The following is an 18,991-nucleotide window of genomic DNA, read 5'->3' on the forward strand; positions in this document are numbered from 1 at the left end:
GCTGCTGGGCTCTGAGCTTGCACTCTAAGAAACAATGTTGCAATTATAGAAGCTAAACAAACCCCAGAAACCTGCTTTCAGCTGTCAGAGCTGGAGCTGCAGCAGTGTTTCAATTATAGAAGCCAAACAAACCCAGATACCTGCTTTCAGCAGCCGAGGTCTCAGAGCTGGAGCCGAGCCTCAGAGCTAAAGCCGGCTCTCAGCTCCAGTGACAGCCATAGAAGGTAAATAAATCCCAGAATTAAAAAAAAAAAGAAAAAAGGGAGAGGTTGGGAGCTTCAGTCACCCGCCAGCCTGAAAATGGCCCTCAGCCCCTCACCCATACTGGCCAGGCACCCCAGTGGAGACCCCCACCCTGAAGGGGGTGCGACCAGCTGCAAACAGCCATCATCCCCTCATCCAGGCTAGCCAGGCACCCAAGCGGGACCCCCACCCTGATCCGGGACACCCTTCAGGGCAAACCAGCCAGCCCCCACCCGTGTACCAGGCCTCTATCCTATATAGTAAAAGGTAATATGCAAACTGACCCTAACAGCAGAAAGACTGGGAATGACTGGTCACTATGACACACACTGACCACCAGGGGGCAGAAGCTCAATACAGGAGCTGCCCCCTGGTGGTCAGGGCGCTCTCACATGGGAGGAGCTCTGCTCAGCCACAAGCCAGGCTGATGGCTGCCAGTACAGCGGTGGCGGTGGGAGCCTCTCCTGCCTCCTCAGCAGCACTAAGGATGTCCAACTGCAGTTTAGGCCTGCTCCCCGCTGGCAAGTGGACATCCCCCGAGGGCTGCCGGGCTGCCAGAGGGATGTCTGATTGCCATCTTAGGCCCAATCCCCCGGGGAGCAGGCCTAAGCCAGCAGGTGGTCATCCCCTGAGGGGTCCCAGACTGCAAGAGGGCACAGGCCGGGCTGAGGAACCCCCCTCAGCCCGGCCTGTGCCCTCTAGTCTATACTAATAAAAGAGTAATATGCTAATTAGACCAGACGTCTTCTGGACGACCATCCAGACGTCCTTCCTGACAAAGCCACCAGGCAAAGCCGCCCGCCAGCGTTCTCGGGCGCCAGCGCCTGCTGCTGGCTGCAACCTAGAAGACGGAGAAGCTGCCTGCCCCGTAGTCCCAGGCTGCAGCCAGCTGGAAAAGCCGCCTGCCCCGTGGTCCCAGGCACCAGTGCCTGTGGCTGGCTGTGACTGGCTGCGGCTGGCTGTGGCTGGGAAACGGAGAAGCCACCTACCCTGAGGTCCCAGGCTGCAGCCAGCTGGAGAAGCCGGCTGCCCATGGTCCCAGGCACCAGCGCCTGCGGTCCGGGAGATAGGTTCCCTCTTCTCCCACTGCAGTCATTACTCCAATATTCCCCTTCTCTCTGCTGCCCCGACCCAACTCCACTTTTCATCTGAAGGATAGGGAACAGAGAGAGCAATGTTAAAAGCTTATATTTTTAAGCAAGTAATGTTGGTACTTAAACATAGAAATGGAAAACTAGAGTCCTTAAGGTAACAAAAGCTAGAACGGGAGGTGACAGGGACAGGGCAAGACATATATCCATCAATCCATGTGGGGACTGAAAACTTTGCAGTGATGATAATCAGTGAAGATACGAATCAACTAAAATAGTTGACAGGGACAATTCTTCCATCTTTGAAAATATCTATATCAAGTCTGTTTAAATAGATTTTCATCTGCATAATATAACACATTCTGACAAGACCACCGCCACCAATGTGGCCAGTGTTGTGCTGCTAAATGTTTAACAACTGGCTCGCAAAGAAAACAAAACCCTGATTTATAGTATCGGCCAGTTTCTTTGGCATAAATTCTCTATCTATGGCTGATTTCGGCTGCTAATGTGATGCCACTAAATGCAGAGCTGAGGAGAAACGTGCAGTAATACACTATTATATTCCACCGGAATGACCCAAAAGATATAAATAATGTCAAGAGTCAGAAAAGTAAAGTGTAGTAAATAATTGAGGAGTGATGAATTTAGAGTATGTATTACCTTTGGCTTTAATGTAATGTATTCACTTTTAAGATTATATAATTTAATTTTTAATACTGACCATGTTTAACAACCAGCTTTCAAAATTCCTGAAAATTTGTTAGCCAGTAAAAGCAGGCTCCAGCACAATACTGAGTGGAGTATAATGGTTAAAGGGCATGGCTCATGGATTTGAAACAGACTCAGCCACTTTCAGGTTTTACTGGTCAAGTTACCTGATCTCTCTATACCTCAGTGTTCCCATCTGTGTAATTATACTACCTACTGTATAGAGTTGTTGCAAAGATAAAATGAGATCTGTGTATGACACAGCACAGTACCTGAAACAATAATTCACTCAATTTGTTACAAACTGTTACTACCTCAATATGTTGTTGACAGAATTACTCTACTCATGCTGAAAGAATGAAATTTTATTGATGAGAAAAATATCTTATTTGCGATCTACATGGAGAAAGTCAATTTTGCTTCCTAGGCAGTAGATGGTAATCTACTACTAGAAACTAAAAGGGGCAAATGACCTCAGTCAACATGATTGAGGCAATGTATTATTAGCTGGATCATAAAGCAGAGAGGATGCCATACATTCTGGGATACATCTGCAGTAAGAGGCTTCACCTCAGGTATTAATTCTGATCAACTAAGCATCAGACTTAAGATGAATAGTGAGATGGATTCTGAGGCTGCTTCTAGACTTAGCAGGAATAGAACTTTAATACATAAGCAACAGTTACTTTGGTTAATATGGCGAGAAAAAAGCACACCATGGTCTATACTAATAAAAGGGTAATATGCTAATTAGGCTGGACGTCTTCTGGATGACCATCCGCATGTCCTTCCTGACAAAGCTGGGCCCTGGGCGAAGCTGCCTGCCGGAGGTCCCGGGCACCAGCACCTGTGGCTGGCTGTGGCCTGGGAGACGGAGAAGCCGCCTGCCCTGTGGTCCCGGGCCACAGCCAGCCAGAGAAGCCACCCACCCTATGGTCCCAGGCGCCTGCGGCTGCGGCCCAGGCGAAGCCACCTGCCCACCGTCCCCTGCAGCTGCAGCTGGCCCGGGCGGAGCCAGCCCAGGTCCTGGGTGCCTGTGGCCAGCCAGAGGGAGGGAAGCCCAGGTCCCGGGTGCCTGCGGCCTGCTGGAGGAGGGAATCCTGGGTCCCAGGTGCGGGGCCGAGGTGGTTAGGGGCGATCAAGCCAGCAGGGGAGCAGTTAGGGGCGATCAGGCTGGCAGGCCAGCGAGCGGTTAGTAGCCAGCAGTCAGGGATTGTGAGAGGAATGTCCAACTGTGGGATCAGGCCTAAACCAGCAATTGGACATCCCCCAAGGGGTCCCAGATTGGAGAGGGTGCAGGCCAGGCTGAGGGACACCCCCCCCCACCGCCCATGCATGAATTTCATGCACCGGGCCACTAGTCTATATATATAAAAGCCTAAGCGACTGTTAACGACTGAACAATCAAAACAACTGGTCAGCCAGTCACTGTGATGCGCACTGACCACCAGGGGACAGACGCTCAATGCAGGAGCTGCCCCCTGGTGGTCAGTGCACTCCCACAGCCAACTTCCCACAGCCCCTCCCCGCAGCAGGCCAACTTCCTGGGGTCCCTCCTCCTGCCAGCTGGCCCCCCATAGACCTCGATCTCCAGGGCCAGGCCAAGGGACCCCACCCATGCACAGATTCGTGCACCGGGCCTCTATTGTACTATAATAAATTTGTACTTTGGCATATATATTTTTGAATATGTTTAAAACTAAAAAATACTGTTTTAAGCTGTCATCAAAGATTTGAGTGGCCTTTGCCTATAAAATATTATTTAAAAGAAAATTGAAGTGCTCTCTTCTCATTGAAAAAAATGATTTTTTTTTTTCAAGGAATAGATAGGACAATAAAATATTTTGAAAGTACCTATTAGATTTCAGGTTTTGGTCCTACAAGTGTCTTGATTTCTAAACATTTTTCTTTCCATGGATACTTAAGCTGTCTCTATTTTTACTTTTTATTTTTTTTTGCCTTTTAACTGAAAAAAAATCACATAAATCTGATTTTTACAAATAAACATTTTCAGTAGTTACATGGTTACTCTAATAAAATAAAAATCTATTTATAAACTTTTAAAAATTAATTTTCTTTAAAAAATAAGTTCAAATTTTTGCATAAAGAATTTCCAACAAGCCTGCAAGAGGCAGGGGCAGGGTGAAGAGGGTCAATGGGAAAATAAATAAACAAACTACCAAAGGGACATCTATAATACTTTTAACAATAAAGATAAATTTTTAAAAAAGAATTTACAGCAAGATCATGTATGCCTTTTTGTGTAGTGTGTCTATTTTAACTAAATGCATCTTTCTTAAATTTAGTTGGTAAAAAAATAATCATTTTGATAATAATTGAATTTAAAAAAATTTTTCTAAACCCGCAAACTCTTATTCAACTCTTTGAGATCTTAATTTTTGTATTATCTATATTTTTTGGTTTTGTATAAAAATCTATTGATAGCTTTCTAGTTCAATATATAACCAATATTAAGCCTCTGAAAATTAATAGTCTGCTACTTATGAATTGTCCTCACCTTAAATATTAAGATGACTTTTGGTTTAGTTTTTTATAGCTTAGCTGTTTTTGTACCTCACCAACTTGGATGCTCAGCTCATTACCATCACATGGAATTGACTGTATTTTTATTTTAGGTACTTGCTACAACCAAGAGACAATGGAAACAAGTCATCTAAAACTGATGACCTGGGGTCTCTTCGATTGAATATATGTTATACAGAAGATTATGTGCTTCCTTCAGAGTACTATGGTCCTTTGAAAACTTTGCTGCTAAAATCACCAGATGTTCAGGTACTTTAAAAATTTGAAGTGTATGATTTAATACTAAAAAGCTATAGTAGTTATGTAAATGAGGAGGAAAAGATTTCAGAGTGTCAAGTCTTATCTACACTAATAAAAGACAAACATGCAAATTGACCATACCTTTGCTCTGCCTTAAGCCATGCCCACCAGCCAATCAGAGCAACTATATGCAGATTAACCCAACCAAGATGGAGGCCGGCAGCCACGGAGCTGGCGCAAGCAGGAGGCTTGGTTGCTCCAGTGATGGAGGAAGCCAAGCTTCCCGCCTGCCACAGCTGGCTCTGAGCTGCACTCAAGGCAACAAAGTTTCAATTATAGAAGGTAAATAAATCCCAGAATAAAAAAAGAAAAAGAAAAAAAGGAGAGGCTGGGAGCTTCCGTTGCTGGGGGGCTTGGCCAGCCTGAAAACAGCCCTCAGCCCCTCACCCAGACTGGCCAAGCACCCCAGTGGGGATCCCCCACCCTAAAGGGGGTGTGGCCAGCCTGAAAACAGCCATCAGCCCCTCACCTAGGCTGGCCAAACCCCCATGGGGTGAGGGTCCCCACTGGGGGGGGCTTGACCAGCCTGCAAACAGCCATCAGCCCCTCACCCAGGCTGGCCAGGCATCCCAGTGGGGATCCCCACCCTGAAGGGGTGTGACCAGCCTGCAAAGAGCCATCAGCCCCTCACCCAGGCTGGCCAGGCACCCCAACTGGGATCACCACCCTGAAGGGGGTGTGACCAGCTTGCAAACACTCATCAGCCTCTCACCCAGGCTGGCCAGGCACCCCAGCAGAACCCCCACCCTGATCCAGGACACCCTTCAGGGCAAACCAGCCAGCCCCCGCCCGTGCACCAGGCCTCTATCCTATATAATGAAAGGGTAATATGCAAATTGACCCTAACAGCAGAATGACTGGGAATGACTGGTCACTATGACACACACTGACCACCAGAGGGCAGATGCTCAATGCAGGAGCTGTCCCCTGGTGGTCAGTGCGCTCCCACATGGGGAGCTATGCTCAGCCACAAGCCAGGCTGATGGCTGCCAGCACAGCGGTGGTGGCGGGAGCCTCTCCCGCCTCCTCAGCAGCGCTAAGGATGTCCGACTGCAGCTTAGGTCTGCTCCCTGCTGGTAAGTGGACATCCCCCGAGGGCTGCTGGGCTGCCAGAGGGATGTCTGACTGCCAGCTTGGGCCCGATCCCCCAGGGAGCGGGCCTAAGCCAGCAGGTGGACATCCTACGAGGGGTCCCAGACTGCAAGAGGGCATAGGACAGGCTGAGTGACCCCCCCAAGTGCACAAATTTTTGTGCACTGGGCCTCTATTTAAGACAATAAAAATTATACACACACACACACACAGAGGGATGGGGAAAAGTGGTTTAACAGGTGTGAGTACAAGAAACAGAGTTTCTTTTTTTTTTTTTTTTTTCTTTTTAAATATATGTTTATTAATTTCAGAGAGGAAGGGAGAGGGAGAGGGAGAGAGAGGTAGAAACATCAATGATGAGAATCATTGATCGGCTGCCTCCTGCACACCCCCTACTGGGGATTGAGCCGCAACCTAGGTATGTGCCCTGGCTGGGAATCGAACCCGCGACCTCCTGGTTCATAGATCGATGCTCAACCACCGAGCCACGCTGGCTGGGCCAGAGTTTATTCTTGTATTATTAATTTATTAATTATTGTAAACCCACTTTATTAATTACCTTCAACCTACTTTTGCCCATCCCTGTACACATATATGTATATTTAGTTCATCTGAATGACAGTATCGTGATTCCAATATGTGTTCTAAATTTATCTCTTATAGTTAACTCGTGGTCCAGTGCACGAAATTCCTGTATCGGGGGGGAGGGACCCTTCAGCCTGGCCTGCACCCTCTGGCAATCCAGGACCCCTTGAGGAATGTCCGACTGCCAGTTTAGGCCTGATCGCTGCAGTTGGACATCCAGCAGTCAGACATTCCTCTTGCAATCCAGGACTCCTCACTCTTAACCGCCTGCCTTCTTGTCCTTACCGCCCACCTGCTCACTCCTTGCCACCACTTGGTTTGCTGCTCCTTAGCACTGCCGCGGAGGTGGGAGAAGCTGCCACAGAGGCGGGAGAGGCTCCCGCCACCGCCTCTGCACTCGCCAGCTGTGAGCCCGGCTTCTGGCTGAGTGGCGCTCCCACCGTGGGAGCACACTGACCAGGGGCAGCTCCTGTGTTGAGCGTCTGCCCCCTGGTGATCAGTGTGCATCATAGCATCCAGTGATTCCGGCCGTAACGGTCACTTAGGCTTTTATATATATAGATGAACATATTTGAATTACTTTTACAGGCTAGTGATTGAATATTTAGTTACATTTCCTTGATTTTGTGCTGTTTTCTACCTTTCTATATTCCAGCCAATATCTGCCTCAGCTGCTTACATTTTGGGTGAAATATGTCGAGATAAAAATGATGCTGTTTTGCCCCTTGTACGACTGTTGCTGCACCATGATAAACTTGTTCCTTTTGCCACTGCAGTGGCTGAATTAGACTTGAAGGATACACAGTAAGAGTTATATTAAATGTTAATTATTTGCTATTGAATTTAAACTTTAGTTTGTCAAACTGTTTCTGTAATCTTTCTTCTTTTGTATTGACCAGCTTTACTGTATCATAGTCTAAAAAGAACTGCTTAGCATTAATAAAAGGAAATTCTTTATATTTACAAACAGTATCCACCAACAGTAAAATTAACAATTAATGATAGGTGTTTTTTGGTATTTTTTTTAACTCAGTGTCAAAATTTTCTGTTTCTAATTTTTGCTTCTTATTATAATGATTCACATGCTGCAAATAAAATAGCAGGTCAGAAGTTTCTTTTTCCTTGTCCATTTGTATCACCCTTATGTGCACAGGTGTGGCATTATAAAAACAACAATCTGGTGGCCTCCTGTGCCTGTCACAGTCTTACACTGTTGTTGTAAACACAAATATGGTTTGCTTTTTTTAAAAAAATTCTTATCTGAGGATATCCTTAGAAAAAGAGAGTGGTGGGGAGAGAGAGGGGGAGAGAGGAGAGAGAGACAATTATCAATGTGAGAGAGAAACATTGATCTGTTACCCTCAGTATCCCACCCCAACTGGGGATCAAACCGGCAACCTTTCAGTGCACAGAACATTCAACCAACCGAGTTCCTCCATCCGATGCTTTTTTTAAAAAATTGTTTTCTTATATTTTCATTAAATGGTTTTTATAAGTTTGAAAATCCTAATGGCAGCAAGCTTTTAAATGGATGGTAAAAATTACTAAGATTGTATATATGACCAAGTCAGATATCTCATATTATTGATTTGACAGCCATTGTTTAGTACACTTGTTTTCACCTTATTTCTACTTGTATTTCAGAGATGCAAACACAATTTTTAGAGGAAATTCCTTGGCTACCCGATGTCTAGATGAGATGATGAAAATAGTGGGAGGGCACTACCTGAAAGTAACGTTAAAACCTATTCTAGATGAGGTACGGAATGAATATACATACTCGGATAACAATAGTTTGCGTGGCCTTATAGCACCTGTTTCATTTAGTGATCTATTGATGGGAATGATAAATCCATTCATGTATTACTGAAAGAATAAGGCTGAGCACTTTAGAAGTAAAATAAGTTATTTACTGTTTCATCAGTGGAATTTTACTCAAAAGACACATTGTAGTATAATCTACATAGTTTTTTGTTATTGAATTTTTGTTTAGCTAGAGTTTCATATATATGAAAATTTTTTCTATATAGTTCTTCAGGAATATTGTATATATTATCTCTGGATGGGAGTTTTAAACTTTGTTTATTGTTTTAATTTTTACAATTAATTTGTATTATCAGAAAAGTATTTTCATTTTGCCAAATATTTTAAAAAGCATTAAATGAAACATTAATCTATTCTTCAGATATGTGAATCGTCAAAATCTTGTGAAATTGATCCTATTAGATTGAAAGAGGGAGATAATGTAGAAAATAATAAGGTAAGTCCTTGTTATTTTTATAAGTCCGCTAAAATTGGCCTTAAAAGTATACCTATCTCCCATTTATGTTGTAGTAATGTTATATGGAGGAAAATAGTGCTTTTTATTCTGTACATAATGCCTATGCCATTAGCAGCATTTCCTGTGTCTAGTTTTTAGAATGTTGTTATCTCCTCATCAAGTTTCACTTTATTTTTGTTCTTGATTGTCTCTTTTTGGCTCTAGTTATAGTAGTGGAATAAGGCTACATCTAGTTTCAGCCTCATTCTGGTCGGTCCTTTAGGTTCAAACTGATCAAACTAAGTAGCACAATGACTTGGTCAGCCAACACTTAAAGTTGCCTCTGGGAAGCGTCACAAGTTTTCATTGCAGCCGATAACAGTGCCACAATGTCTGTGTGCCTGGATATCTGAGTTGTTTTCCTAATTTCCCCGGGATCATTATACTTTCTGTCGCTTCTTGTGTGGTTTAGTTCATACATTTACTTATGTCTACCTATGTCCACATCTGATATATTATCAGTAAATGAGGTCAAGATGTAAATTGTCCTTTCACTGAATGAGTTTAGAGAAGGGAAGCAGAGCTCTATACTAGATAGTGACTGCCTAATTGAGCTTTTTTTCATTGCATTTTTTCCATGAAGGCTGTTGAAGATGTGTAAAAGTCAAAATCTTCATGTTTACCTTTTTAAAACCTATAGGAAAATCTGCGCTACTATGTAGACAAGTTATTCAGTACAATTATAAGGTCAAGCATGAGCTGCCCCACTGTGATGTGTGATGTCTTCTACTCTCTACGGCAAATGGCTGCGCAAAGATTTCCTAGTAAGTGCCTGTGTTACTACATCATGCCATTTCTTTTCCAGTATTTGATTTTTTGTAGATTTACTGTGTATTTGGTTTATGTGAAATGGTTTATAGGTACAGTCTTATTTAGTTTTCCAAAATAGTTCTTGCTTTTTAATGAAACATCTGATTTAATTTTCTTACAATCTCAAAACATATATTAAGTTTTATTTTAATATAATGACAACTTTATACAAATCAAAATCAGCATTCTTTTTAAGAAAGGCAAAATTTAGAACTATAGCATTATATAAATAAACCTTTATACCAGGTGCTTATGAGATTGTTAAATATAATAAACAAAAACACCTTTGTTATTTGTACTAAATCCCTTTTCTACTTGCATACATTCAGATGGTGAGAATTTTTAGTTCCATAAAAATGACTAGATCTGACAGCTTGAGAATTACAGGTTTTGGGGGTGATAAATTTTTACAGAAATGGTTTTAGGCATTAAAAACATCTCTGTTGTAATATACATAGAATTTTGAGGTACATATGTCAGTAACTGGCGTGTTTTAATTTTGCACAGTAGCATTGTCAAGGCTTTGCTTAGTAGAAACATTTTATAAAATTAAGAGTTGCTATCTCTGATTGTCAATACTTGGAAGTATTCTAATTATATGCATCTCTGATAAGTAAGTAAACTTGCTATAGCTGTCTTTCCAGATCTACCTGTAGTAGGGCAAAGGGAGGAGGGGGAAGATAAGGCAGCTACTTAAATTATCAATCTTACCCAGCTGTGTGAAACCTTAAATTTATTTCTATAACCATCTGAAGAGATTTTGTTATTTTTATTGATTTTAGAAAGAGAGGAAGGGAGAGAGAGATGGAGAGGGAGACAGACAGAGACATCAATTTGAGAGTGAAACATTGATCAGTTGCCTCCTGTGTGTGCCCTGACTGGAGATTGAACCTGAAATCTTTCGGTGTACGGGAAGACACGCCAACCAACTGAGCCACACCGGCTAAGGCATATCACGTTCTTTTAAGTATGAATGTGTACACGTGTGTGCAGTTATCTGACCCTCCACTAAATTTACCCAGTGCTAAGGTGGTGGGGCTGAATTGTCCAACTAGCATGTAGATAAATTAAGATCTAGATGACTTTACTAATTATAGTGAAGACGTAAACACTTAACCTCACATAAGTATACTAAATCTGCTCTTTGAAACAAAAATAAGGGGAGCAGAGACACTAACATATGGAAAGATGAAATGCTGACTGAAATGATATTTTGGTGAGTTAGATCATGGTAACTACATTGAATGCTTAGTGACTGAACAGACACATGCTAGCCTATATTATCTCCTTCTCTCATCTATACAGTACCACATGAGGCAGGTATTGCTCCCCTTAGGTAGATAATGAAACAGGTTTAGAGAAGTTTAAGTAACTTGCACAAGATTCATGACATGGCCAGTGGGCAAGCAGGTTCTCCAGCCTGGGTCTGGTCTGTTCCAAAGTGTGCACTAGGCACAGAACTCTACCCAGTTATCTTGGCCTAAAATATGCTTTATCTGTTTAATTCTTGTTTATGTAAATAATCTAAAACACATTTTTTATTTTTCATAAGTGCAAAAGTATCTCCTTGACTGACTTGTTGTTGACTTAAATATTAATGTCTTCATATCCTCAGTTGATTACAGTGGTGATATTTTTATTACCAAGAATTTTTATAGTTTCTCATTTGTCCTTATCACTCTGGGAAGAAGATGGGTTGAGAAGCGGGGAGGCAATGAGTGGGGAGCAGGTAGTATTGAAGAAATACAAATAAATGACTTGTCCGTGACTGCCTTTTGAGTGACTTACAAGAATTAGAACTCAAACCAAATCCAGACATTCGTGCTCTCCCCACCTGCTTCTTTCCCGTCTGATTGTTGGGTTAAGTATAGGCTCCAGTCTAAAATGAAAGCTGTAGGTTAATGATCAAAGCCCAAGTTGTCTCCATTTCATTTGTGGTTTTGATGGAATATGGATAGTTTTTTAAAAGTAAAGGTTTTAGCCTAATTGTTTTAATGGCATAGTCTTTGATATAATCAAGATTTCTGAGGGGAAAATTAAAACAATATCCTAAAACTGAAAATCTCCTATCCAAGTCTTCAGGGATTCAGTATTGCCACTAGGTAGTGCTAGATACTACTTTTATTTTTGTTGTAATTTCAGGAGTCTCTTCTTGCAGATTGAGGAAAGAAGTGTTTCCAAATTAAAATATTTCTGAAAATCTAGCGGCTTTGCCTTTCATTTTATGAGTGATTTTAGATTTTTTTTTTAGTCATAGGATTTTTTCTTTTAATTTAGTCATAATCATCACTATCATCTCATCAATTCAGTCCTGACTAGGCAAATTATATTGATCTCCTATTTAGTTTACATGTTTTCTCAATATTTTTTACTTTGTCATCTTTGTTTTTTAATTCAGTGTTTTTGTGCATGACATTTCACCATTTTTTTCCTGCAGATGACCCTCATGTTCAGTATTCTGCAGTGAGCAGCTTTGTATTTCTTCGTTTCTTTGCTGTAGCCGTAGTATCACCTCATACTTTTCATTTGCGACCTCACCATCCAGTAAGTGTTGTTCTTCTCAAAGCTTTATTCCATTTTTATTTATTTTTATTAAAATGAAGAAAAGGTAAAATAGGCCACTTACACTTAGCTATGTTTTCTTATACGTAAATTCACTGGGCATTTTTCTTGGCCATTTTAATCTTTTAGAGAAGGCTGAAAATTCTATTTTTTGTTATTGCTGTTAAAACATATTACACAGAATAATAAAATATTGATAATTGTTGAAGCTTGGTGATGTATACAAAGAAGATTCATTACATTTTCCATATGCTATTGTGTATATTTGTAAATTTCCATAATATAAGGGTAATTTTTTTAATTAGTTATATGTTTAGTTTAACCTTGCAGATGTTTTTAAATCTCACAGAAGTTAAAAGAGGCTCATTTCTAAAAGGTTTAGGAACTTTTATTGGAACATAATTTGTTTCGTATCTCCATATTTTTGCTTTTTATTCACCTGAGATGCTATTATAACTATGAAACTTAAAACTCTTTTAAAGCATATAATCTTTTTGTTGTGAAGTCCTACTTAATTACTTAAACAGGAGTTTACACCACATAGATTTACATTTCTTAACACTTTAAAACTCCTTATTTTTCCTGTTTGTGTTTCATTCTCATACAGTGTATTTCTGCTGATTCGTTAACCTTTTATGTACCAAGTATTTTATAATCTTATCTAATTGCTTTTGTTGCTGATTTGTATAACAAATAATAATAACCAAAATTTATTTAGTTCTTACTTTGTACTAGGCTTTGTTTTAGGTACTTTATATGTTTTAACTTAGTCCTCCCAATAACCCTGTGAGGTAAATTCTGTTATCATCCCCATTTGCAGAGAAGCAAATCACAATTCAGTAATATCTCCAAGGTCAAACAACTAATAAAATATTATTTGATCTCACTCAGTTTGAATGGAATTAAACCAAATTCTGACTCAGTCAGTCTTCCCAGTGTGTGAGCTTACTTACCCCTCTTAGGCAGTCAGGTGTTGGAGCACCTATACTGTGTCAAACACTGCTCAGCACTGGGGAGGCCGTGATGAGAAAGACCTCCCTGCCCTTAAGAAACTCACCGAGCCCTAACCGGTTTGGCTCAGTGGCTAGAGCAGGGGTGGGCAAACTTTTTGACTCGAGGGCCACAATGGGTTCTTAAACTGGACCGGAGGGCCGGAACAAAAGCATGGATGGAGTGTTTGTGTGAACTAATATAAATTCAAAGTAAACATGATTACATAAAAGGGTACGGTCTTTTTTTTTTTTTTAGTTTTATTCATTTCAAACAGGCCAGATCCGGCCCGCGGGCCGTAGTTTGCCCACGGGCTAGAGCGTCAACCTGCGGACTGAAAGGTCCCAGGTTTGATTCAGGTCAAGGGCATGTACCTTGGTTTCGGGCACATCCCCAGTGGAGGGTGTGCAGGATGCAGCTGACCGATGTTTCTCTCTCATCGATGTTTCTAACTTTCTATCCCTTCCCCTCCTCTCTGTAAAAAATCAATAAAAATATATTAAAAAAAAAAAAAAAAAAGAAACTCACCAACTGATACAGTGTATAGAGGACCCATGGTTTTGGGGGTTAAACTGGGCTCTGAGGGCCACTCCTCCTCTTGACATTGGCCACTCATTTAACTTTGAGAACAGAATGGACCAAGCTGCTTTGGCAGCAACATATCCTTTCTTGTCAAAGAACAAACGGTCTGTGAGTAACTGCAGCAGTGAGAGGGCCAGTATACTTTTGTCCACATGCTGTTCTGTCTATGACTCTGTCGCTGAAGCTGTACTGAACTCGGGAAGCAAAAGCTTCGCAGCAGTGCTCTGGACATAAATGGAACTCCTACCTCTGAGCTTGTGACCCTGCCATATATTCAGACTTTAGTTTGCATATTCCTGTAACAGATGTTGCAGTAAAACCCTTCTAAGCATAAACTCTTGTTATTTTAGATCACTTTTCACATGCCAGAAGGTCTGCTTCATACTGGCATATATTGTTTACTTTAAAGTATAACCTTATCCCTTCTTTTTAAGAAGCTCTCATTCTAATTGGGGAAATAGGGAAAATATATAAGGTATGTAATCTAAAGCTACATGTATAAATCTAAACCTAACACCTGATTAGCACCAGGTAAGAAGTATAGACAGTTCCTACTATACAAATTCAGAGCCAGTGAGGATCCCAGGAACCTGGGGTGATGAAATTTATAGAGTGGTTGGGGAGGAAAACCAATGAAAGTTCACAGGATTTTACATTTAGAAGTTCTGTGAATTTTGAGAAGCCAGTTTTAGTATAGTAAAAGAGAAGAAGAAAATCAGATTGCAGAAGATTAAAGACTAAATAGGTGACTGTAGTTTTACTAAGAAATATATCAAAAGTGAGCTAGGCCTGCTGCTAAAACATGGGCACTCAGGCATGTACACATGTGTGTATATGTGTATTCATTCATTGTATGTGTGTATATGTGTATACACATGTGTATACACACATGTGTATGTGTGTATATGTGTATTCATTCATTCATTCATGTATATACACACATGAATGAATAATTTCTAAAAAACACTAATTTTAAAACATAGGTTGCATTAACATTGACACAGTAGGTCACTCTTTCCACCTTGGATAATGAACCCAATAGTTACCCTCTGCTTAGATCCGATATGAAGTAGGTGACTTCTCATTGCCTAATTTGAATTTAGGTCTTTGCTTCCAGGTGGAAAGTCTTGATTGCATAAACCATATAAATTATTGAATATGTTTAGAAGTGGATTGGGAACTACCATTTTAAGTTATAAGGTAGAAAAAAGTAGATGCCATTGACATTTCAAAATTGAATACAATTTATTAGGTAATTCAAGCTGCCATACTATACAAAACAACATATATATGATATTGATTAAATTATAGCTTTCAAAAGTGACACATCATAAATATAATTACTTTTGGAATTATCAATTATATGTGGCTTCTTTAGTCTCTTTATTCCTTAGTCCAATGAATTATGCCCATCCTTAGCTAGATTTTAACTACATTGCTTTGAATGAACATTTTTAGTCATTGTTTGTAGAGCAATGTAGCCCATTCACTCTGTTCTACATTTTTATACAAATTCTGTTTTTTTAAAACTTAACAGGAGTTTTGTGTCTTTTTACATTCTCTAGGATGCACCGACAATTAGAACATTAACTCTCATCTCAAAAACCATTCAGACTTTGGGAAGCTGGGGGAGTTTGTCCAAAAGCAAGGTAAGTCTTTGCATCCTTGCTTTGTATTCACACTTCTAAATGTAGTTCTACCCTGTGCCCCCTTCTCTCTCAACTCATTCCCTTCTAAATTAAAAGCAGAGCAAAACCAAAAATGCATAGATTGCACAGATGCAGTAGCTGTCTTTTAGATAGATTCTGTGTCTTAGTCACCTGTTACAGACAGATTCTAGGAAGGGGAGCAGGTCTGGTAAATAGATGCTAGAGCCTCCTGTTTATTCGTGGGCACTATAATCATCTAACACTATTGAGGCAATCTTCAGCTCCAAGCCCTAGAACTCTCTTAAGATATATGATTGACTCCTTTTAGGGCTTAATCCTCAGCTTTGTTAAAGATATAGTCCCCTGTATTCAGTTCTCTACTTAATATATTATATAAATCCTGTGGTTTTTTTTTCTTTAGTCAAGTTTCAAGGAGACATTCATGTGTGAATTTTTTAAAATGTTTCAAGAGGAAGGATACATTCTAGCAGTTAAAAAGGTATGATTGTTTTACTCTGAAAATATTAACATTTCTTATCATAGAGCATTGGGGAAATAACATTTCATAATATTCCTAAGAGTTAATCTTTAGTTTAAAAAAATAATGTAAAACTATCCATCAACTATAACAAGGCTGTCTCTCTCCCCCCCCCCCCCCCCCCCCCATTTCTCCTCCCACTCAAAACTATGGGTTTTTTAGCTTTGGAAACACTAAATGAGTGTTGGCAATAGCTACTATTACCAGTGTCTTAATAACACAAATTATAAGTGTCCAGAGTTAGGGCTTTTCAACAGTGGCACTATTGGCAATTTACTACAGTTAATTCTAGATTGTGAAGGGCTATCTTGTACATTTTAGGATGTTTAACAGCATCCCTGACCTCCACAATTAGACACCAGTAACATGCCTCTAATTTGACAACCAAAAATGTCTTTAAACAGCCAAATGACCCTGAAAGACAAAAATTGCCTCTGATTGAGAATCTCTGGTCTTAGGGGTAAAGGCTTAGTATGTGCCTGATATATAGTAGTAAAAAATATATGAATTACTGGATATTTTATAAACAGTATAGGCTTATGATAGCAATATACAAAAATTGTTATACTTAGAAACTGAAAATGTTTTGAAAGGATCTAAAATTTCTCAAGTCTTTAGTTTTGAATCATTCTAAACAAAATGTAGCATTACTATAATACCCTAAAAATTTGTTAAGAAAAATTGTTTTGAAGTATATATCTAAACTTGCCTTGAAGAAAGTACTATATCTTATTTATCACAGTTTTAACTTAGTTAATTCAAATTAGCAAAGCCAAATTTTAAAGATTTCATTCAATTTCTGCAACATGATTCACAGCTGATTGCCAAGAGTATATTTTGTAGAAGTCTGTTTGTACTTTTTTTGTACTTTTAAAATTTATACAGGGACTCAGTAAATGAAAATGATAATTTAAAAAATTAAAGCCTGTTGTAATCTTTTCATCTAGAATAGTGCGAGCTCAATAGGATTCAGAGTTATAACCTATTTTCTCCTGAAGCAGTGGCCAACGTCACTAGTGAGAATAATACAAGTAAGAAGTTTGGGTTTATAAGCTTTTGCACTTTATAGTGCAAAATATAGTAAAATAACTCAAAATTATTTTAAGCAACCATTGAAGGCTTTTGAGGAAAAAGTCTTTCAAAAGAGTAGGCAGAGAAAAAGCTGCCCTTTTTTTTTATGGGACATTGTTTAAACATTTGTGGGACAGTGTAGGCAGACTTTTGTTTATGATCTACTGTTGTTGTTTTGTTTTATAGTTGTTTTTCTATTTTTTTATGACTTAGGCCATAGCAGCATCTGATTTTATTTTCCCTGGTATAATCAGAATATGTTGAGTTTATAAGGTCAGTGGAGAAAGTATGTAAGGGTGCCAGGTGTCTAGTCTGTTCTTCATCTGCCCTCAGTCATCCACTCACATTCTCATGGGCTATCACCATAGCCTGTCTTATGCCAGATTTGGTTCTAGGCTCCTAAGCTAGCATAGGCTATTTTGCCCTGATATAAGAGTTTTCTTTATTATTCACTAGCTTGCAAAAGCTTATAAACCCAAACTTCTCACTTGTATTATTCTCACTAGTGACATTGGCCACTGCTTCAGGAGAAAATAGGTTATAACTCTGAATCCTATGCTAGTCCCACAGTGTTTAGGAAGTGAACCTGGATAGGTCTATAAACAAATGACCATATAATTTCATGTCCAAACCTGGATACTTTCAAGAGTAAAAAAGGAATCCTATTTGACTATGTTGGGACCACATTTATAGGCAAGGATAGCCCTGAGCACACTGGAACCTATAGTCCATCTTAATTATTGTTTTCTTTCACTTTGTCTAACTGTATTTACCCCATAGTTTCTTTGTATATAACAAATAAATGTAATAATTATCATAAATATTTGTCAAATAAATCAGTGCCTTCAGGCAAAATTAAGAAATGAAACCTTCAGATAAGTCTGTTACACTCCATTAGCGGGTGGTCCACAGTGAGAACTAAAGATGTGATAGGTCACTTCTTCAGTTCCCTTAGTTACTCCTTCTATATCACCCACACACGTGTAATGCAGGAGAAACTCTGCCCTCATTCTTTCACTTGCCAAGATTTCCTTCCAGCAAACTAGAAGTAAACATCCCATTGAAGAATGTGGGTTCTGGCAGGTAATTCGCAGCCAGTTTTAGGAGAAAATGGCTGTTCCCATAAATTCTATTTACATTAGGCACTGGTGCCTCAATATCATCCTTATTGGAATGTACTTTGTTTTTGTTTGTTTGTTTTTTTAAGTTTTAAATGGGACAACATAGAAAAGTACAAAGGAAAAAGTAAGGACTGCTCTGGTTGGTATAGTTCAGTGGTTAGAGCATTGGCCCCTAAGGGTCTCAGGTACAATTCCCAGCCAAGGACATGTACCTGGGTTGCAGGTTCAATCCCCAGCCCAGGCGGGACACCATGTGGGAGGCAACCAATCGCTGTTTTGGGCGCGCTCTCTCTCTCACTTTCTCGCTCTCGCTCTCTCTTTCCCTCTCCCCCTTCCCTCCATCCTTCTCTCCCTTTCACTCTCTCTAAAAATCAATAAAAAAATCTTTTTTAAAAAAAAAGAAGTGAAAAGGCAAGGGCTAAACATATAGTTCATGTATGGAACACAATAGGATTCCTCTCTAAGAACAAGAATTATTTCTTGAACTACTGATTTGCCTTCCCATGAAAGCCACATGCCAAGAAGCTCTTAACAAGGCGAGGTGACATATTTACAAAGCTACATGCTCTTCACTGGGTGGCTTGCCATTGCTAGAGATGGGTACTTTAAATTTTCCTGAGCCACCGCATTCCCACATTTTTCACAGGAAGTTTATAAATTGTGATTAGATTCAGTTTATTCCAGAGAACTCAGCTGTACTTCAGTCACTCCTGTGAAGTACTGTCAGGGCTAAAGTCAATTATATATAGAAGTCAACAAACTCTTCTCTGAAAAAAACTGGA

General features: G+C 40.0%; 1 protein-coding gene across 2 annotated transcripts in view; it reads left to right on the plus strand.

The window, feature by feature from the left end:
- The window catches only part of RASA2 (RAS p21 protein activator 2), a 119,765-nt gene that overhangs the window by 81,715 nt on the left and 19,059 nt on the right, over positions 1 to 18,991 (plus strand). For both annotated transcript variants that reach the window (XM_070433527.1, XM_070433528.1), the window contains exons 10-17: positions 4,682 to 4,838; positions 7,222 to 7,370; positions 8,211 to 8,325; positions 8,752 to 8,826; positions 9,527 to 9,650; positions 12,134 to 12,240; positions 15,396 to 15,479; positions 15,901 to 15,978. In XM_070433527.1, the coding sequence (XP_070289628.1) occupies positions 4,682 to 4,838; positions 7,222 to 7,370; positions 8,211 to 8,325; positions 8,752 to 8,826; positions 9,527 to 9,650; positions 12,134 to 12,240; positions 15,396 to 15,479; positions 15,901 to 15,978 (889 nt within the window). The remainder of the gene's footprint in view (positions 1 to 4,681; positions 4,839 to 7,221; positions 7,371 to 8,210; positions 8,326 to 8,751; positions 8,827 to 9,526; positions 9,651 to 12,133; positions 12,241 to 15,395; positions 15,480 to 15,900; positions 15,979 to 18,991) is intronic.

This window comes from Myotis yumanensis, unplaced genomic scaffold (genome assembly GCF_028538775.1).
Source record: "Myotis yumanensis isolate MYYU_CA2020_CCGP unplaced genomic scaffold, mMyoYum1.0.hap1 SCAF_14, whole genome shotgun sequence".
Taxonomy (NCBI): domain Eukaryota; kingdom Metazoa; phylum Chordata; class Mammalia; order Chiroptera; family Vespertilionidae; genus Myotis; species Myotis yumanensis.